This window comes from Pan paniscus, chromosome 2, assembly GCF_029289425.2.
Source record: "Pan paniscus chromosome 2, NHGRI_mPanPan1-v2.0_pri, whole genome shotgun sequence".
NCBI classification, from domain to species: domain Eukaryota; kingdom Metazoa; phylum Chordata; class Mammalia; order Primates; family Hominidae; genus Pan; species Pan paniscus.
Window position 1 is genome coordinate 62341692 of NC_085926.1, and position 22659 is coordinate 62364350.

The window sequence follows — 22659 nt, forward strand, 5'->3', positions numbered from 1 at the left end:
TAACAAATATATAAGAATCATATATAATTGGCACACACTTTGTTTGAATGCAAACACTGCTGTTAAAGTGGTGCTTAAAAACAGTTTGTTGGCCTTCTCTTCGTACAGGAGAAACATTTCTCTCGTTTACACTACTTACTTGCTTAGCAAACCCTTATTTATCCTATAATGCAAGTGTAATCTGTCCAACATGTCCAAATGCCCACGGATTCTGAATTAGTGGAGTCTGAATTAACGGAATTTTAGGCAGTCTCTCATGGAGAACTACGAGCATTTGAAAACGACCCACTCCAACAGTTTCAAGAACACTCTACAAAAATTACCTCTTCCCTCCCCTTTCCTATTTCTTCTTGTTGTGTTTCAGTTCTGGCATTCAAAGTAGACAGAGGAAGACAGACCCAAACGTATATTCTTAGGACATTTGAATATTTATTGAGAAGCCACAGTTTTCCACACTTCCATAACTGTAGGCTTTATATAAGGCAAAAGCAAGATGGATCCACTACTTTACATGGAAAGAAATAGCTCTGCAGCAAACCCCAGGGTTGTGCAGTTACAGATCAAAATGCAATGTACATGACAGATATAAAAAACAGTGTGGAACAAAATAATTTAAATTATGGTTACAATCTACTGAAGGAAATATCCACATCTTATTATAAACACATTTTTAGTCTAGGGTTGTAATTTAAATATTCGTTTTTTTTACATACACAGTTGAGACGTAAAAGCAAAATAACATTTAAGAGGAGAAAACTTTGACAGAAGACAGTAGTTTTGAACTGCGCGCTTGATGTTAAGTCATGATAGGATCGCCCCCTTGCCGTGGCAATTAAGAGAATCAATCCATTGGTATGTAGCCATCCTTTTTTTTGGCTAATTATATGAGTAAATGAAAGGATGGGTTAACAACGACACAAGGGGTTCATTTTTTAGTTTTAGGGGAACAGAAAGAATCAAAAGTTAATTGTTGGAGACTTGCCTTTTGTTTTTCAAAAAATAAAAATAAAAACACAAAGCAGATCTATGTGTTTTAATTAATTTATTTACGTACTCATTTAATTAACCGGCATCCACATACATGAAACAGAGTGAATGTACTTGATGTACTTGCCCTCACATCCATTTACCACCAATGCATACATAGTACATGAATGAAGCATCATTGATCTTTGCTGATAACAGGGACACGCCTAGTGGTTAGACTATGTATTCTCCATGAACAGTATTTAAAGAATGGTGCTCCATATTGCTTGTAAACATATAGACATGGACATCAGGAAATCAGTGGATATGAAGGTCATTTGCTAATCTTGGTACCACATAGCTAAAATGGCAGTTGTATTGATAAACATCTCATGGGCATGGTAGTTGACAGAAAATTCCTAATGGGTTTAACTAACAGACTAAGGACATGCACTGATTACAGGACTCTGTCCCAGCGGACTCTAGGACCAAATGGTCTAATCGTCTTCTTCGTCTTCCTCATCGCTGTCTTTCATGCTGATGCCCTGCAGTCCCCCACCTTCACTCACTGATGCTGTGGCTTCCTCCACAGTGAGACGGTTCCGGATCGTTTCATAGGTCTTGCTGTTTAAGGTGGAGTCCAGGACCCCTTGCAATCGGAAATCTCTGTAGGTTTTCTAAGGAAGGAAAAGATACAGTGATAAGAGAGATCTCATCTCCATGATGGGGAGGGAGAAGGTAAAAGCAGGTGTGGGTGGGAGAGCACTGACCTTCAGCTAAATATCACACTTTATGCATTGTCAAATAAAAAGCCACTGTGCTTAGATTTCACTTGTATTGAAAACTGAGATCCTTTGAATGACAGAAAATGAGAAATAGTGACAGGATAAACTATATTAGATGAGACAAAGCAAAGAACATAAGCTTGTGTTTATTCAGTTCCATAAAGGGAAATGTTCCATAATTGTTTTGGTTCCTTTTTGTGGACTGGTTCTTTCTCTTAGGTTAGTGTAATGTAATATGATAGACACAGGAAGGGGCTATAATATACAAATAATGGATTGAGTGATTATGGTATTTTGTGATTTCTGTTGCAGTCTTGTTTTAGTATTTTTGAGTCTTGTAACTGCATAAGCTGTACTGATATCCCTCTGTCTCATTCACAAGACAGACATATGTATGTTGGTATATGAAACCTATTACAGGCAGTGGCAATTATGAGAAAGATGGAGCGCTAATGCCTCATCAATATGTTGCAGACATGTGACTCATTTCTTCTCTCCTTGGGAAAGAACTGTATCTATTCTGTTCACAACTTTATGGTCTCAGGGAAGAAATTTGGCTCTTTTTCAAGAACAATGGCTTGGTATTACTGCACCACAAGTTCTTTCTTTGTTCCTTCAGGCAGTTTCTCTCAGATTTCCTTAGGTATCTCAAGGACTGTTTTTCTAGAAATCCTTCAGTGTTAAATGAATATGACCAGAAGCATCTGGCTGTTGTCTACTTTGTAATTTTTTTGTTTTTTTAAAAGGTCTCTAACTACAACTCTCCTCATCACACTGCATATCATTTCAGCTACTGATTCTGCTGTTTGTTTCTCCTATTGATATAGGAAACTTGCTAAAGGGGCAAGACAAAGAATGCTAACATACGTCAACACCTCTCCCATCATTATTTCTTTTTTTTTTTTTTTTTTTTTTCAAGATGGCATCTTGCTCTGTCACCCAGGCTGGAGTGCAGCAGAGCGATCTCGGCTCACTGCAACATCCACCCCCTGGGTTCAAACGATTCTCCTGCCTCAGCCTCCTGAGTAGCTGGGATTATAGGTGCCCGCCACCATGCCCAACTAATTTTTGTATTTTTAGTAGAGACAGGGTTTCACCATGTTGGCCAGGATGGTCTTGATCTCCTGACCTTGTGATCCACCCGCCTTGGCCTCCCAAAGTGCTGAGATTACGGGTGTGAGCCATCGTGCCTGGCCCATTATTTCTATTTTTAATAGTCCATCTAATGCGGTCATGATAGCAACAATCACAATGTCAACCCCTCTTGAAGGTCACATGTTGTAATGACTACAGAGTTAATGAGTGAACCCAGTTCAGCTTACTGAAGCCCAATAACAAAAAAGTAATCTGGTTTAGACATTAAATTATAAGGTTATCCTCAATCATGCATCAACCTGCAAGGCTCGCTGAGAGGAGGAAGCTAGACAGTTACCTAAACTGTGTTTTCACTTTGATGGGGACGGGTAAGAGACTGAATAAATGTTAGGCATGGTGTGGGCCAGATATCTACACAATTAACTTAAATTTTTGTACTTTTCAATCATTTGTTCTGTTGCCACTTAGAATAACATAATTGTTGCCAGAATATGATGGGGGAAAATAAAGGTAAAAAGCATTTGAGCATTCTCTCTTTTATTCAAATTCCATAGCAACGTGTATACCAACTAGACTCTCAATGCCTAAGTGCAGAGACCACATCTAGTCATTTCTGAATCCTCCATCTGGTAATATACAAGTAGAGGCCCACCTAATATTTATCCAATGTTGAATGAATAAATAAATGCTTGCTTAATAATAAATGAATGGGTGAATAAATGAAGTGGCTGTGGATGCAAGAAAGAAAGCCAATTATCCTTGGAAATTTGCCCTGGAGGAGGAGGCCTCTGGGTGGTGTTCTTGGTTTAAAGTTTGTGAATTCTGCTTCATAGCTCTGAGTTGTGGCATTAGTTAAGCTGAACCCACTTTTTGCTAAAGTGAAGGGGTTCCTTTGGCAGTGACTTTTCTATGTCCCTTCTCTGTGGTTCATACCACATTTTTTTTTGTTTGTTTTGGCAAAAGGCTAAGATTAAACCTCCCCTCTGACTTATATTTTTCCTTCATAAAATATTGTTAATTTCCAACACCAATCTGGAAATAGAAATAATGGGAAGATAATTTTTAAGTATGAAAATTATATCTTCTTTTCATGTCTACCCAATAAGGGTCAAACAGACAATTTCCCCAAAGTGCATTTATGCACAGAAAATGGAATTCAAGTGGTCAGGCGACCACTTGACGATTGAGCTGGTCCTAAGGAACTGAAGTAAAAAAATGTGAAAATGAGGCTGGGTCCATAGTCTAAGTGTATACATTTGTTTTTTAAGAGCTGTAATACACTGCTGTCTATAACCTTTCCCGGGTGGATGCTTTGTGAGATGAAATGCAGATAATAATAATTCTCCTTAATTACACACAACGGAACAGCAATTGGTTGTAAGTCAGCACTGGGGTAAAGTGAAATGGTGCTGATCCAAAAGAGACTAAGAAACGGGGTGGGGGTGGGGTGCCCAGGAGTGGGTGTTGCAGGGACTTTTGGCAAACTGTTAAGAAATAGACATTCAGCTACATTTATTGTTCAAATATTTTAAAGGACTTTGTGCTTTGAATGAGATTTTTGCATACAAATGTTTTAAAACCCTCTATGGTGAAGCATCAAATAGAAACTGAAATGATCAAAAATGTATTTACCCCCTTCTGTGATCTTATTATTTCATGTAAACCACTGAGATTTCACACTGAAATAATTATCATTAGTCCAAGGTGCACACACAAGAACAAGGGAAAAAGCTACTTTCAGGGTATGTTATCTCACCTTTGTGATCCTTTACATTTGATTGTATACACGCATTGTAAGATGAACTACTTCAGTTAACTATGAGAACAATATTGATTTGCATTCTGATAATGATCACAGGACATATTTAGAAATAGCTGGGGGTAAATATTTCTATTAAATTAATAGCGGCAAAATTTTATTTAATTAAACTATAAATGAAATTGGTAATGGATGTGATTAACATAATGACACCAAAAGCCAGTTTTTGAAAGTCTAATGCAAAGGACACGATGGCCTCTGCCGTATTTTTGTATGGCAAAACGAAGTATTTTTCCTCTCTGGAAAAAGATATCAAATTCATTTGTATTAAATTTCCCTTTGCTGTCTGAGTAACACATTTATCATGCATCACAAAACAATTGCATAGGTTTTTCTTGTATGAGATACTATTTTATATGTAAACTAATATTCTTTGTGTTAAGCAAGCTTTGCAGCTTGCCAGTGAAATATATTTCAGTAAGCTATTTGCAAAGAAGAATAATTATCTTTTCTTTTACCTTTACCATCCTAATTAGTGTTTTCAACTGATAAATGTGAAGCTGTAAGTCCATCCGGTCCGTCAACCAGGTGCAGATCACGTTCATGGAGCTGTTGTACCATTGCTGAAAAAAGAGACAAAAGTTCTCCAGCCAACACATCATGGAGCATTTATAGGGCAGAGAGAGAGCAGGCAATGTTTGAGTACCCCACTCTGTTCCAGGAGGAAACAAAATAGTTAAAGAGAATTTGAGAGCATAGAGATTAATGAACGTTAGTTAGTTTATACAAAATTACAAGGTACTGAGTACTGGACCAATCCAAGACAGACAATCTAAGACAGTTAGGACTTCGAATCTAATTGAACTCTTCCACGACAGACATTTCCTATGTTTCAATTCATAGAGACCATCTTTTGCTCTTCTGATTCTCTTTTTTATTGGTTAATTTTACACCATTTATATTCAATACACTAATTATTTCCTAATGTCATTGTCTTTGGTGCCAGAGAGATGAGGGCTTCTCCACTGGATTAATTGATGTTCCTTGCCACTTACCGTTTGAAAATTCCACACCCTGTCTGCTAAGTACAATACTGGAAATTGGGCTGAGAGCCTTAGGAATTTAGGGGCAAGTTTATCTTCATTTACCTGATTGAGGAGTGCTGATAAAGACAATGAATGAAAATTTCTCTTTAAGGGCCAAACTGTACTCTGGGCAGCTTATGTGCCCTTATATTGGCTATGCAATCTGTTTTAATCTTAACACCAAAAAATTATGGAAGATGAGAGGAAAAAAAAACCATCTACAAATGAGCTCATTTCAAGCTGTTGAAATCATACTTCCCCTTAAGGGGGTTAAATTTTGCTTCTTGTCTGTGAAAAATGCTTGAAGCTGTGTCACTTTAGACTGCCACCCCTGTGGTGCAGGAAGTCTCTGGTGCAGTATAATTTTGCAGTACTGCTCATATATTCATAAATCTCACTCGGAGACATATGAACAGTGTTATGAAGTGTCAGTATAAAAAAAAATCTAATCTTTTAAACTTCACCAGGTTTCATTACGCTCTGCCGCTTATACCAAACAATTTACAAATAAAATGAAAAGGTGTGGATGGACCTATATATTTATTTATAGGGGATCTATATGAACTGTGCACAGAAAAGATGCAAAAAAGGAAGACTGGTTAGAGAATTGAGATGATGCATACTCTCATGCTAACCAATACACACGCACATGCACGCGCGCGCACACACACATCGCACACCAGTGGGGATTCGAAAAGCATAAATAAAAACATGTTTCTGATGGTAACTCCACCCTTTCTCACCTAAAGATCATCCAAAATCAGTTTATGCCTAACACTCACAGTTTTTCCGAAGCCTTGTTTCTGACTTAATTTCTTTTAAAAAAATTAATTTAGGTTTTTACTTGCAAGGTAGAACTGCCAAGTTTCACCTTGCAAGAAACGACACAGTCTCAGCCATGGCGTACAGAAGCCCTCTTTGCAATCTTTCATTTCTAGGCTCCTTCCTCATCAGAGCCAATTGTGGCTCTCCTTGGAGCCCAGCCGCAACAGAGACCACACTACCCCAATCGAGGCAGCACTGCAGCCTCACAGCCAACTTCTGCTCTTTTAAAGATCATGGAGGCGAAACTGTCAGTTTTAGGAACCTTCTGTCCCTCCCCAGGGAGCAGGAGGGGTAGGAAGTAGATTTTGTTTTGTTTTTTTTTTTTTTTTTGGAGATTTGCAGTTCACTCCACGGAGGCAGGGTGTTTGCTGGGGTCAAGCTGCTTCAGGCATGGACAGGTTTTCCCCTCTAGGGGTGAGAACATTTTACTGAAAAATTTTTTTTGGTAATGGTTGTTGGGGAGTGTTTTTGGCACCTCCTGCCTTGGGATTCTGGAGCTTTTGCTGTCACTGCATCTGGGCTTGTTAAGAAGGGGCCCAGGGACAGGGTGATCACTGGGTCACTGGTATTCTGGCAGCCCTACCTTACTCCTGGCAACTGGAGGGCTCTCTTGTGCTAACCCCAGGCCTCAAATTCCACATTTACTGGTTGTAGCTGACATGTAATCTGGGTGGGTGGGGGGCTCAACAGATCTATTTTGAGAACTATGATCAACCTCCCCTTACCCCCAGCCTCCTGGGATTGGAAGATGACCTTCGAGCAATCCCGGCAAACTCCTGGCCAAACCTACAATTCCAGGGCCTCATGAGGGGTACATCTCAGGGACACAAAAGAGGAATGTGGCACTCTGGCTTCTAGGCAGAGGTGGCATTTTGCTTTGGCTGTGACAACAGGCAAACCGGCGCTGGCTTATATCACTGCCAGCAAGCCTTGTGCAACATGCCTTTTTCTCTTTGCTGAGAGACGTGCCACCTTTCAGGAAAAAAAAAAAAAAATAACGCAACCCCCTGCCGCCCCTCCATTTTATGTAAGCAGTTCCCACTCTTGTAAATGGCTTCTAGTAGTAAAAAATAAAAATAAAAATAAAAAGGTAGGAGACTATCAACAATCTTGCTCGGCTGCCGAAAGGATAGGGAGGTAGAAATTGCATACAGCAATGAATCAGTGCATCACACGCAGCCTCCCACCCCAGGAGAACAAGAAAGCCCTGGAACATCCATGCTTTCCTTCCTGGATCTCACATCTAGCAAAAGAAGTGTAAAAAATGTATGATGCCCCATTGGCTACACATTTAAAGAGGCAAAAGGGAGTAAGTCACTCGTTTCCAAACCTTATGCTCAGGAGATGAAATTGGAGGCACTTTTGGATGCAGCACAGTGCTAACTTGGTTTTCCAGAAAGGCGCTTCAAGGCATTTGGATGTCGGAAAAAGCAGGAGGCACTGCCTTCTAGAACTTTAAAATGTTAGAGGTACAGGGGATCTTCCACGTTATCTGTTGTAGAGGAGGAAACAAAGGCCCAGAGAGGTGAAGTGACTTGCCAATGTCACACAGTGAGTGCCTCCGGAAGCAGCAGCTCTCCAAGATAGCCACAGCATTGAAAGAGCGGACTGTCTTCCGTTCCTCCTCCCTAAGGGATGGAGCAGTGTGTTTGCCGGTCATGACAGCCGATCTTGCACATCTCTTCCCGAATCCGCGTTCAGGGATATCACATTGATAGCTAGAAATAGGCCTTCGTGGGGGATTTTTTCATCATGGGAATTGGCAAATGCCACAAACCAGGGCTTTCTCCCTCCCAGAAAGCCAGTCATTAAACATTTATCAGCACAATCCTTGGTGTCTGGGTTGTTCTGCTCTTCCTCACGGGGCTCACAGTGCTTATTAATCGGGTTTGCTTTATTTGAGATGGATGGGAATGCAGCAGATTTGTTATGATCTTCAAAAGAGGAAATTAATAAAATATTTTAAGTGCTCCCTATTTTGTTTAGTCCTTGGTTCAGATATGCCTTTTCCAGAGCTACCCTAACACCTGAGCACTAACTTTTCGGTAAAATATACTCTAAGTCTGTAGAAATAAGAATTATGGGCTGACGACATGTACTAAGTATTTAAGTATAATTTCTACTCCTTTACTGCCTCCCTTTAATTCAAATATATTAATTTGAAACTTGCTAAATAAAGCTACTTTAATCCTAAAACACAGCACTAAAGAAATAAAGCCCCCAACAGCCTGGGCACCTTTAAAATATGCCCTCTGGGGAAAATTCTGTGAAGGTTTTGAACTTGTCACCCAAAAGGATGCCCATCATAGACAACAGGGCCCTTGGAAAGGTGGGAACTTCTTCAGCAGCTGAACTGGATCTGAAGACTCTATTTAAAAGAAGCTGGAAGGCTTATCTAAAAATTTGCCACTTAATTCTTCTTTCTACAGTGTAGTGGTTAAGAGCACAGGCCCTAACATCCACCTGGGTTTGTGATCTTGAGCAAGTTACTTACGTTCTCAGAGACTCAGTTTCCTGATGAAAATGGGGACTAACTAGCCTTTTATAGGCTTTTTCTGATGGGTAAATGAAATCATGCTCATAAAGCACTCACAACAGCATTTGGCACATGATAAGGCCTCAATAAATGTTAGCTACCACCACCTCCACCACTGCAATCAACATCATCATCATCATCATCTTTCTTCTCTTCTCTCCCTCTCTCAACCTAAAAGATTCCCAAAAACAAGGGAGAAAGTGGAACACGTTACCAGGGAAAGTCATGTGGTGGTGAAGAAAATTATTCCCATTGGAATATTTCTGGAATTGTATGCATGCCTTATAGGACACACAAGTAGCCCCTTAACCATGCAATTGTGTTGTAAAGTTTTTTCTGGTAGATCATCACCCAAACTTTGGGTTCATAAAGCACATTTTAAACTATATTGACCTAGATTTACTTCTTGAATTAAAAAGATTCAGACACAGAATGAGTGATTTCTCAAACCCTGTGGGGTGAGTTACAGCTTCACCTTACACTGGCTACTTATTAGCTGGGTAACCTCAAGGAAATTACTTAATTCTCTGACCCTCAGTCTCCTTTTGGGGTTAATACCAGTACTCTCTTCATGGGATTACTGTGAGCATTAAAAGAAATCATGTATGTGGAGGGCCTAGCAGAGTGAGTGTCACATAGTAAGGACTCAATAAAATGTACCCACTGTTGTTATTCCTCTCAGAAACATCATGGATATACTTTCTTTTTGTTTGTTTTTCTTTTTTTGAGACAGAGTCTTGCTCTGTGTTCAGGCTGGAGTGCAGTGGCATGATCTTGGCTCACTGCAACCTCTGTCTCCCAGGTTCAAGTGATTCTCCTGCCTCAGCCTCCTGAGTAGCTGGGACTACAGGTACAAGCCACCATGTCCGGCTAATTTTTTGTACTTTTACTAGAGATGGGGTTTTGCCATGTTGGCCAGGCTGGTCTTGAACCCCTGACCTCAGGTGATCTGCCCATCTTGGCTTCCCAAAGTGCTGGGATTACAGGTGTGAGCCACTGCACCTGGCCCATGGACATACTTTCAATATGTGACAGAAAGACATTTTTTTGATCCTCCCTTTCTAGTAAGAAGCTTAGATCATTAATATGCAGATACACTTGGGTCACCCATTCTGCCCTGCAAACATACTGACTTCATGTAGAGAAATCCTTAAACATAAAATATTTATTCTCTAACATTCGGGTTCACCAAGGCCAGGATTAGGGTGAGGGAGTAGGGCAGGGTTGTACAAGTGCAGGATCAGATCATGTCTTTAATGAAAATTTTGATATTTCAGTCATCATGGATTTTTTGCACTAATTTTGATTTTATAAAAATGTTGTATTAAAATGTTATTTATCTTGGTTACTATATTTTTTGGTTCTCCCTTAAATTTTGTGATAGAAAAGTTGCTCACTTACCTCTTCCTAGCCCTGCTCTTGGGTTCACTGTTCCCCTGGAAACTTTACCCCCTGGAAGGGATTAGGCTTGAGACACAAGATGGGTAATTAACACCTTATTGGACATTATAGGATTCACAGAAAATGGGCTTTCATTTAACTCTGGATACTATCTAATCAGCTATATAGAGTGTTGCTACAATGATTGCTACTGCAGTTATGTCTTCTGTCATGATAGCCACTCTCATTTACATGAGTCTTAATTCCTGACCCCCAACATCTTGATGTTAATTTGATATCCTACAAAGACATTACTGTTAATGGTACATTTGTTTTCAGAACAAGCCATATATCACAGATGAGTGGCAGTGGAAACAAGGAGTAGTGGCTGAGAGGAGATAGAACCACTGACTGTATTTTCATACTCACTTGTCACAAGAGTAATTTATCCCTTTAACTTACAGAAACCCCTGTCAGACCAGACAACTCCGTAGGACTTTAGAGTCTACTGTTTTCAGCAAAGTACTATTTTGTACAGGATTCCTAATATACACCCATATGCACTCACATGCATGTACAATTCATAAGAATAGTTGCCTACTCATTGAACATGGAGCCCTTATAATGTTCAGGCACTACACGAAATATACTACAAGCATTATATAGTTTAATCATTGAATTGAACTCAAGATGTTGATACTATTAACAGTCTCGCTTTGTAGATGAGAGAAAAGGGCATAGATAGGTTACATAAGCAGCCTATGGTCACACAACTAGTAAGTGGTGGGACAAGTTTCAAGTTGGTTATTTACCACTAAGTCTGTATAAAAGTTGTTTGCATTCAACTTGGTACTTTATAGAAGTAATGGATTGGTTACACAGAAACAGCTCTAGTCCTAGGTGTCCCTAAAGCAAATTCATTCAGCTTTGAAGTTCTCAAAGAAGTGCGTGGGTAGGACAACGCTGTTGAAACTGTTTCTCTTAGAGCCTGAGCTTGGCTTGGTGTCGGAAAGATTCTACATTTTATGAAGATAGAAAGTTGCTAAGCAGAGTGTGGGGACTCAGGGGCATCCCCATGGAAAACCACTCAACAGCCTTAAGCACTGATGGATGAGAGACAATCATTGCTGACTCTTAAGGGAAATGATAAGAAAAAGGTGAATGAGTCCAAAGGCTACCATTTCTTGACTAGCATTGACATAATTTTTCTTGTCCCCTATCATCCTACCTCCTCTTCTATTTTAGGTTGGTAACTCATCAATTGCTAGTGAAAGAAACTAGAAAAGTTGCCTTCATCACAATGATTGAATATTCCTCACAGAGTTTTAGAGATAGAAAAGCTATAACATTGATCAAAATTTCTGAAAAATTACATATCATAGGCTTTACAATTTTTAGTGAATAAGGAGAGCAAAATGGTAGAGCCTTTTCATGTCAGGGGAAAAAACTGTCTCATGTGAAATTAAAGATGTCATCAGGAAGCACTAGAAGAGAAGAATTTTAGGCAAAGTCACAAATCCAGTGAAAAAGTCTAATCCAAACTCAGTTCTTCCTGTGTTGCTTTTTTCTTCACAGGAAAATTTTATTGAAGTATAACACACATACTGTAGTAAATCACTTTTAGCAACACACACACATACATATACACACACACACATACTCCCAACAAGATATGTTACCCCATGCCTGTGAGGGAAATATTTCACCCAATATCATAAAAATGAGCTCTTTAAAAAAATAATGGCCTAAGAACTAATAACCATACCATGCAGAAACACACACCTTCACACACCTTCTTTGATTGAAAACTTGTGACTCAGTCCAGTATATCTCCATCCTGAGTGATAGTTGAAATCCACTAGGAACTGAGTTCTATTGTTAGTTCTTTTCTAAACATGTATTCCTTTGAAACTGGCATGTTCAAGCCATCTATATTAGGAAAGCAAAGCATTAAATGCCTGGGCAGTTCATGTCTAAATTCTAAACAGTGCTGTGGCTGAATCTTTATCATCATCCATAGTTTCACTTCACAGATGAGGAAACTGAGACTCAGAAGTAAAGTGGTCTAGCAGCTAGCAAGAGATGGAGCATTGACTTAAAATTCTGAGAGGCAGTGCAACCTGTGGCTAAGAAAATGCACGTGACTCAGACCACTTGTGTTTGGATCCTGACAAATTCCTAACACCCCTGTGCCTCAGTTTTTTCATCTGGTAAGTGGAGATAATAATAAAACCTACTTAGGATTAAATGAGTTATTTAGGTGCTGAGTGCTTATAACAGTGCCAGGCACATACTAAGTACTGGGTATTATTATCTGAGCCATGTTGTCCTAACCTGCTTCCCAAATAAGAAATCACAACTCCTTAAGTGTGAGCTACTCAGGGTTGTACAAAACTTTCTGAGCAGCAGGCCAAGCACAGTGGCTCACAGTGCCTGTAATCCCAGCACTTTGGGAGGCTAAAGTGGGAGGATCACCTGAAGCCAGGAGTTTGAGACCAGCCTGAGCAACACAGTGAGACACCGTCTCTACAAAAAATTTAAAAATTAGCCAAGTATGGTGGTGCGTGCCTGTAGTCCTAGCTACTCAGGAGGCTGAGGTGGGAGGGTTGCTTGAGCCCAGGGATTTGGGGTTCCAGTGCTATGATTGTGTCACTGTACTCCAGCCTGGGGAACAGAGCAAAGCCCTGTCTCTGAAAAAACAAACAAACAAACAAACCCCACCTTTTTGAGCAGCTTCTGTTTTTCTAAAAATGCCTGAGCAAGCAGGTAATTTGGTAACTGTTTGGTAACCAATTGGTGTTTTTGAACTGAATGCTGGAGGATTTTTATATTTTCTCTGGAAAGTTCCCTTTCTCTAACCCAACACAGCCACACCTCAGAGAAACTGGCACAGCATCTTGCCTAGAGGGGCTAATGAAATAACATTTTGTTTGTTGGCAAGGAGTCAAAGAGGAAGATAATACTTTGACCACGCCCATGTGACTAAGTTCTTCATTTTGTTTTTGGTGACAAAAGTGAACTATTATTTAAGGGAAAAAACCCCTACAACCTATTTCAATTGCTATATTGAAATACTGTAATGAAATATTTTATGTTTGAAGCTTTCAATGCGTATTTCTTCCTTATAATTTGGGTAATTTAAGAACATGTGAAAAGCATCATTCAGGGTTTCTTTACACTTCCACCAAAGTCCCTGTAGCTTCATTAGCCTGAGCCAAAATTCCACAGCCCCCTGGGTCTCTCAGATCTAACGATTACCGGGGATCTGGTTGTATTTGGTGTTCTAATCAAAGATTCACAGAGGGTCTGACAAAGAAACCCTGGCACGTTCAAGCCGTCTATGCCAAGTGGGCAAAGCACTAAAGGACGGCACGCAGTTCATAGCAAGTTTCCAGATTTGTCAAAGCTTCCCAAGGGCTGAACAAATACTTTCTAAAAGGGCATATCCTCCAAATGCGTTCAAGAACCAGTATGCCGTTGAAAGATACAATCTTCTGCCTTACTTGAGTGTTGCTATAATTCAGGATTCATCCTTCAAAACAACTGCTCTTAGAAATGGGTATTTCCCAGTCACAGCTTCAGGACGCGCAGCTAACAGCACAAAGCTATAATCAGACACCAAAGCTATAATCAGACACCGAAGCTCTAAACAGACACCAAAATCAGAGGGTACAGATAATCAGAATGACCTTCTCAGCTGCCCTAAGTGTCATTTTTAGTTGAGGGTAGGATTTTTTTTTTTTTAAACGTCCGTAATTCTTTGGATACCTAAAAACCCATGCCATTGAAGTCTTTACAAAGCTATCAGTGCTGTGGCTTTTCAGGATGGCTGGGTCCTAAAGTTTGGACAGCAGCTCCCTGAGGACTCACTGACGGAGGAGTCTGAGACAACATGTTACAACCACAGTTTCAGAGACTATGGCTTTCTATAACCTGCTGCTGAGAGAATTCAGCTCCTCTTTTGCCTTTAGCCTTTTCTCATTAGGAAGAGATAATGCAAAAGACATAATAATTTAAAAGATATATTTAAATTGTTACTGCTTAAAATATTTGCTGCTTCTGTAGGAAGGTATAAGGGATTTAACATTTGGGAGCATTATTTCAACTCCCTTAGGAAGGTCCCAAATATCTTGATTTTTTATTAAGATAAGCAGTTATCTATTAATGACCAAATTACAACTCTGTAAAATGTGTAATAAGTAATTCTTTAGCATCAAAATTTCAAACGAGTGATTAAAGGGATGAATCCACAAGTAGACTCCCGACTTAATGCATTTCAGCCTTCTAACCCAAGTCAGTCCTGTTGCATGGGGGAAATTTCAAGGGGAGGCAAGAGTCCAGAAGGATCCTTTCTAAAAGCAAATCAAGCAGGGGAGTTTAATCCAAAACTTAGCTTATATGAACTATCTAGGGGTCTCTCTCTGGAAGACACATCTTGTGGGGAATTTTTAGCTAGCCAAAGCCAGAATACAAGTAAATATGTTGCTTCTGAATCAATCTGATTGTCTAAAACCCAACAAGTCACAAAATCCCCCTTTATCCTACCCAATCCCACTTTTCAATATGGCGGGTGGTCATCAGTGAGGAGGTGTGATGGTCTCAGAAAGGCCATCTTTCCTAATAATCATAAGATATTGCTGGAAATGGTGTACCATCTTCAAAGGAGAAAACTAAGCCAAAGTTCAACTCATTGATACCAACTTAAAGACACGAAGGCACAAGATGGGAAAGCAGAGGCACTGATGTGAATTTTCAGTTAGGAATACTACCTCCAACCCAAAAGCAAATACCACTTTTCCGGTTTCCACAACCTGAGTAAGTACCATTATACTTACTCAAAAGTGGAACTTTTGAGTATAGATGCAAAAACATTGAAAGTAGGATCTAGAAGAGATACTCCCACATTGATGTTCATAGCAGCCTTATTCACAATAGCTGGAAGGTAGAAGCAACCCAAGTGTCCATCAGAGGATGAGTGGGTAAACAAAATGGGGTATATGCATACAATGGAATATTATTCAGCCTTAAAAAGGAAGGAAATCCTGTCACATGCTACAATATAGATAACCCTTGAAGATATGTTAAATGAAATAAGTCAGTCACGAAAAGATAAAAACTCTATGATTCCACTTATATGAGGTATCTAGAACAGTCAAGTTCATAGAAACAGAAAGTAGAACAGTGTTACCAGGGGCTAAGGGGAGGGGTAAATGGGAGTTGTTTAATGGGTGAGAGTTTCAGTTTTGCAAGATGAAACGACGTCTACAGATCGGTTGCATAACACTGTGAATCTATATAATACTATTGAACTGTACACTTAGAGATGGTTAAGACAGTACATTTTTTGTTATGTGATTTTATGACAATTAAAAGAAAGATGGGAAATAAAAATCACTTCCCATACTTAAAACGAAACTTTGCCTAAGAAAGAACAGATATGTAGCAATGTACATATTCTAATCTGGCACACCCAAACATACTTTAAAAAAAAACAAAAAATTTCTTTGTAAGATGAGTGTAGTCATTTCATTTAATCCCAGGACTGAGGCAATTTCTCAAGCTCTCAAGGCTCCACAGAATTTTGAGATTATGAAGAACAAAGAACAAATCTGGTAGCATTTGCTCAGTCATTTATTTGGTTTATTTAAAACATGCCACGGGGCCAACATTTCTAAATCTGTGAAATAGAATTAAATGAAGCCCAGAGATGAGAACTGAGAATCCTCATAGAGGATTGGATCCAAACAACAAGAAAAGGATGCATTTTTTTACACCGTGAACCACATCACCTCATATGTTTTCACAGAGACTCCCCTGTCCCTTATCCACCAGCTCCCCCTCCAATTTTTCAAGCCAGATCTGCTCAAGCAATACTCAGCCCTGAGACCCCAGTTGCCCAAAAGGGCAACAGCTCTCCATCCAGAATCACTCCCACCACAACAGACTTATTAAGGTTTGGAATGTGTGTTCAGGAAGCCCTTATTTTAGGAAACAATTAAGTAGAATTAGGCTAATAATGCAAGGCAGGCAAAGCTTTTGCCCTTTGCTGAAAAATAACTCCTACGTGGAACAGTTATACTAATAAAAATCATGTATTTCTTAAATGCCTCAAAATGATCTTTGCACCAAGCTCAGCAATTAACACTGCCCCACTGAGGAGCATTTATTCTCCAGGCTTGGGAGGATTAATCTCCCTGTTCGCCCAACCAATGTCTTCTGTTGGTGAAAATACAGTGTGAGGCTTTGGGGTCTGGGAATAGAAATTTCTGCAAGTGGGAATTTTGCAGGAGGCTTAATTCCCTTCTCATCTCAGAGGGTGGCAAGGTGGGAAGGAAGGGCTGGGAGCCCCCCACTAGGCCCAAATAGAGGCCACACCAAAACTCTTCTCGGGCCTACCTGTTCTTGACCTCCAGGGAGGATGGGAAGGCCTTTCTTCAAGTGGCCTGGGCCTTGTCTACTGGGGGATTGTTCCCAACCCCCCCAAACCCACTCTCCCCTCAAAGTAGCCATTCATGGGCCTTCCTCTGGGCCAGAAGCAATAGATATCCCAGCTCCAAGTCTGGGCAGGAAGTGACCGCTGGGCAAAAGCGGGACACAGACCCTCCCGTCTGATGCTTTGTCTCCTTGACAACACCCCAGCTGGTGGCCCGAGGCACAGGCTTAATTTCTTTTCTTTCTCTGCCCACCCTCCCCGCCCCATACTTCTTTCCCTCTTTCTCTACACGCACACGTACGACATCCAACATAAAGTTGCCGAAATAGCAATCTTGTCTCTGAATATATAAATTGCAAAAATTGATATGAATAAATCTGCAAGTAGCACACTGATTGTGGCACATTTTATCAAAAAACGGCGCTCGGTTGCTCGGTGGCTGGGGAGGGGGTTGGTGTCATTACACATACAGAAAAACATCTGCAAACTCCCAGTTTCTTTACTTAGAACTGAATGGAGGCATGACCTCCTGTTCCTTGCCATGAACCCTGAGTTCACACTCATATTTTACATGTTACAGGAAGCCACAGCTCGCCCCAGGGGTGCTGCAAACAGACACGCAGAAGCCAGATGTAGCCCCCCCCCCCAACTCCTTAATGCACCTGAAGAAGCCGGCAACTCGACATTCAAAAGCTGACATGCTCGTAGCTTAAGGTCACTTCAGATTTTGTAAAGAGGAGGACAAAACCAGGAATGCTTCTAGGGCTGGGCTGTCAGCGGGGAGGCAGAGGGATTACAAGAAACCTGTGACTCTGCCTCTTTCTGCCTTTGCTGGTAGTTTTTTTGTGTGTGAACAAGTGCCATACAACAGATTGAGCCTCGTATAAAGGCCTGAGACTGTGCAAGGGTTCCCCGCTGGGCCTCAGCTGTGCTTGCAATTAGCAATAGGCACGGAGTGATTATTGTTGGGGTAGCGGATGGCAATGCGAAGTGACAAGTTTTATGGGGGAAGTTGGGAGTGGGGATGCTCTGCAAGTTTCTCTTTCTTTTTTCTTTCCTTTTTTTCTTGTTCTGCAAAATACCCTTCCTTGGGAGGCTGCAACCTCCTGTTTCAGTGAAAGCTATTTTTCTTTTTCCCTCATCATTCAAAAGAGTCTTAACAAAATTGTTTGAAAGAATATTTTTCTCAGTGCTTCAGAATGCGGGTTTTCTAGGTCAGAGCTTCCTTGCTGCCCTATTTAATGTCAGAAATACCCATTTGCCTCAAATTAGCAGAGAGCTTGGAGTTGAGGGCAGGAGATTAAGCACACAAAATTACTCAGCAGGTGACGGTGGGGTGGATTTGGGGGTTGAGAAGTCTTTAAAACTGACTACAAGACATTATATACTTCTGACAAAAGAACATAGTAATCCTACCTGCTTGCTTTAACCACTGTTGTTTGCCTATTATTATGTGCTTTAATGCTCATGAGAGCAAAACTATTGCTGATACTACTCAATTACCATAGTAACTCACACCAGTGACCTCTTATCACAGGGCTCCCAGCCCAGCTAAACCAATTCAGACAGTTTGTGTCTTTTTATTTATTTAAACGGTGACATATACTTGGACTGGAAAGCTCCAAATAGAGTCGACTCCTCTCTTTGTCTAGAATAAGAACTTGTTTTGAAATTTTGAGTAAGGGCCTTTTCACCTTTTGAATCTGAGGTGGTTCTGAAGTTTAAGGATTTGAGGCTGTGGAACACCTTCAAAAACATGAAGACACCGAACAATGCCCAATAAAAAGAAAAGAACATGTGTACATCAGAGACCAGCAGCCTCCCAGCTGCAGGAAAAGTTATGTTTCCCCCTCAGGTCTCCAGCTATGGTCTCTCAAAGATTGGTAGGAGGAAAACTGGAGGTTCTTCCTGGGGGACCATTGCTATTTTATCATTTCAGTGGGCTAAACACAGACAGGACAAAATGACTACTCAGAGAGATTTAACTCTAAGTTTTAAAAAGGAATTAAAGGTGACATTAATATACATTTTTTTTTTTTTTTTGAGACAGGGTCTTACTCTGTCATCACCCAGGCTGCTGTTACCCAGGCTGGAGTGGAGTGGTGCGATCACGGCTCACTGCAGCCTCAACCTCCCTGGGCTCAGGTGATCCTCCCACCTCAGCCTCCCAAGTAGCTGGGACTACAGGCATACACCACCGTGCCCAGCTAAGCATACATTTTTCTAGCTTCGCATTTTTCACTGGCCTGTGAATGTATATGTGAATACATGTGTGCATACTCTATGCTGTAGTCTGTCTGAACACTATTGGTGATTCTGATTTGTTGTGCCACACTAGCATATTAAACGCTCTGAGAAGTCCTGTAGTAGAGAAGTCCATTTAACTTTGTGTTTTTCCAAATGTACTTAACACAATAACTATTTTTCTTTTCTTTTTTTTTTATTTTTATTTTTTTTTGAGACTGTCTTGCTCTGACGCCCAGGGTGGAGTGCAGTGGTGCAATCTCGGCTCACTGCAGCCTCTGCCTCCCAGGTTCAAGCGATTCTCAGGCTTCAGCCTCCCGAGTTGCTGGGATTACAGGTGTGTGCCACCCCACCTGGCTAATTTTTGTATTTTTAGTAGAGATGGGGTTTTGCTATGTTGGCCAGGCTGGTCTTGAACTCCTGGTCTCAAGTGATCCACCCGCCTCAGCCTCCCAAAGTGTTGGGATTACAGGCGTGAGCCACTGCACCTGGCCAGAACAGAAGAACTATTCTTCATGAGCCACCCATTAAATTCTCTCAGGATGTTTATGTCTCATTGAATCTGATTTGGAAAAAAGTTCTATAGTGACATTAATAATATTGCAATGACTCACACCTGTAATCCCAGCACTTTGGGAGGCTGAGGCAGGAGGATCACTATAGGTCAGGAGTTCCAAGGCTGAGGTGAGCTATGATTGCACCACTGCACTCCAGCCTGGGTGACAAAGTGAAACTGTCTCTAAAGAAAAACAACAACAAAAAAAAACTAGCAATAATAATAATAAAAGTAGGCAGAGAACAATGACATGTGCCTATAGTCTCAGCTACTTGGGAGTTTGAGGCGGGAGGATCACTAGAACCCAGGAATTTAAGGCCAGCCTGGGCAACAAGTGAGATCCTAGTATCTTAAAAAAAGAAAAGAAAAGAAAATATTTAGTGAGCACTTATTATATATCGGGCACTATTCTAAGCAGTGTATATGAGTTAAACTCATTTACTTCTCCTAACAACCTTAAAAAGTAATGACTTGTTAAATCCTATTTTACATTTCTATAGTATATAATATTTATATGAATTTGTTCTCTATGAAAAAGGAAGAAAAGGAAATGTAATTTCATATGTAATAAATTGGCTTTTAATTTTTATTGTATTTTTCCATGTTTTCTTTTTCTTTTCTTTTTTCTTTCTCTCTTTTTTTTTTTTTTTGAGACAGGGTCTTACTTTGTCACCCAGGCTGGAGTGCAGTGGCAATCTCAGCTTACAGCAGCCTCAACCTCCCAGGCTTAAGTGATCCTCCTGCCTCAGCACCCCAAGTAGTTGGGACTACAGGTGTGCAACACCATGCCCTATTTTTTTTTTTTTTTTTTTTTGGTATTTTTTTTGTAGAGATGGGATTTCGCCATATTGCCCAGGCTGGTCTCAAACTTCTGAGCTCAAGTGATCCACCAGCCTCAGCCTCCCAAAGTGCTGGCATTATAGGTGTGAGCCACCAAGCCCGGCTGATAAATAATGTTTTCTATAACTACATGAATGCCCTATTAATATGAAGTTAAATGAAGAGCAAGGCAAAAACCTTCAAAACCCTCCCACCTTTGAACTCAAGGTGCCCAAATATCAAAATATACCTTCCCCCGTCTATCTCTTTTGATTAGCCTCCAAGGCCCTGCTGCCTTGAAAGAAAGAATCTAACTTAGATGTCAAAATTAGATCTGTGCTTGCCTGTGCACAACATAACTTCTGAAACTGCAGAATGTCTAAGAAATTAAATAAAAATGTAACCAATGGTCAAACGCTGAATGAAAAATGGAACATGGGCCAGACACCAGCTGCTCTAATACCCCTGGCTCAACAGCAGGACATATCACAACAAAATCAGGAAAACTCGATTTTGTGACACTTAGATAGAAAAGTTTTGTAGAAAACACCAGAAGCTGACCCCTTACTTTCTGCAAGCAAACCGGGAAACTGTGATATGTAAAAGGAATGGCTCGCTTATATACCTGAATTTCTCAGTTCAGACCATTTCTTTCTTCAAGATACATAAATAATGAGCCCAATGTAATTAAGCCCCAATCAGCTTCTAACCAGGCCTTGTCTGCCACCTGTGTCTCCCAGGGCAGGTGTGCAGTTTGGGCATTAACAAACTGACCACTGTTAACAATACCTTTTTCTAGGGCCTATTTTTCTCTGGATATGTTGGGGGATTTATTCATAGGCCTCCCTGTGCATTGAGAAAATGGACCCCCATGCCTTTAGCCTCCATCCTCTCAAAGGAACTTACTGTTTTGAGAAAATGTATAGTTACAATCTGAATTTGCACTTTCAAGTCGTCTCAATCTTTTAAAGCTTGATTATGTCAAAAAGAAAATTCCAGTTTTGGTGGCACATCCTACCACCCATTATCCATGTGAGCAGTGTGAATAATTTATCTGAAAACTATTCTCTGATATGCATACAAGAACTTAAGATGTAGGAGAAGGATTCAGCGTATGAACTGAATTCAGATTGTTCACGAACAGCATCTGCCCACTCCCCTGATCGCTTCTTAGGTATGGGAACTGCATTTAGAGTGAACTGCATTAATTCGCAAGCAGATTGACGTAAGCAACTGAATAAGAAATTTGCATACCATATAGAAATGATTATAGAAATCATACTCTAAAATAAGGATAGTAACTCATGTACAGAATGGAAAGATAAAGTGGAGTGCCAACTTTGCCTTCTTAAAACAGGGTTGGCTAATCATATTAGGGCTAATTTCATAATTTGCACACATTAAACTTTCTAGAGTCATGAATCATTAGAGTTTTGTGAGCCAAAGTTGAAGTTCTTACTTAGGAAAATTCAAATTGACTTTAGGGAGTTGGTTTCCTGGGCTGAGGTGGTTTTCATCATTACTCTCAACATACAAAAGCATGGTCTACATATGTACATAATTTCCAGGCTATTACATGGAAAAAAATTCAGGTGAATAGGTAAATGGAATGCTTTACATTAAACCACACAGTTGGTTTCCAAGCAGATAGTGAAAGGACACAAATATACCATCTAAAAGGTACTGTCTGGAATCCTAGAATTTGAAGACAATAAGACCCAACAACTCTAACTGGGTTAAGAACACTTTCCAAAGTCCTCTAGACAGTTTTGAAACTAGATCTATTTCAATTCAATGAACATGAGCTCTTTGGGGAATGATTTCTCATAAGGGAAGAACATGATCTTTTTAGGAGCTGGATATGGCATTGAGTGGTTTCCAAAAAGCAGTCAACATACAAGGACTGGGTGCAGGGACAATATTCAGATGGTGGTCCAGGAGTTGGGAGGGGTGCTGGGTTTCAGAAGAGAAGGCAGAGTGGCATGAAGGCTGGAGAAGGGAAGATGGCAGCAGATTGGGGAGAGCATGGCAGGCAGCACAGGTGGATGGAGAGGGCATCTTGATCTTCTAGGAGGGAATATTTGGGTGTCCATAGCGACTGCCCAATTAAGGGAGTCTAGAAAACAGGTTCTGATGCCTGGGGCCCAGGAATGAGGAAAATAAAGACAAAGTGCTG

General features: G+C 40.4%; 1 protein-coding gene across 14 annotated transcripts in view; it reads right to left on the bottom strand.

Annotated features, from left to right (window-relative positions):
* Positions 1-407: 407 nt before the first annotated feature.
* CADPS (calcium dependent secretion activator) overlaps positions 408-22659 on the bottom strand; it is a 475048-nt gene continuing 452796 nt past the window's right edge. For all 14 annotated transcript variants that reach the window (XM_034956809.3, XM_034956818.3, XM_055110096.2 and 11 more), the window contains 2 exons: positions 5124-5228; positions 408-1643 (listed from right to left, as the gene is read on the bottom strand). In XM_034956809.3, the coding sequence (XP_034812700.1) occupies positions 1464-1643; positions 5124-5228 (285 nt within the window). In that variant the 3' untranslated portion in view covers positions 408-1463. The remainder of the gene's footprint in view (positions 1644-5123; positions 5229-22659) is intronic.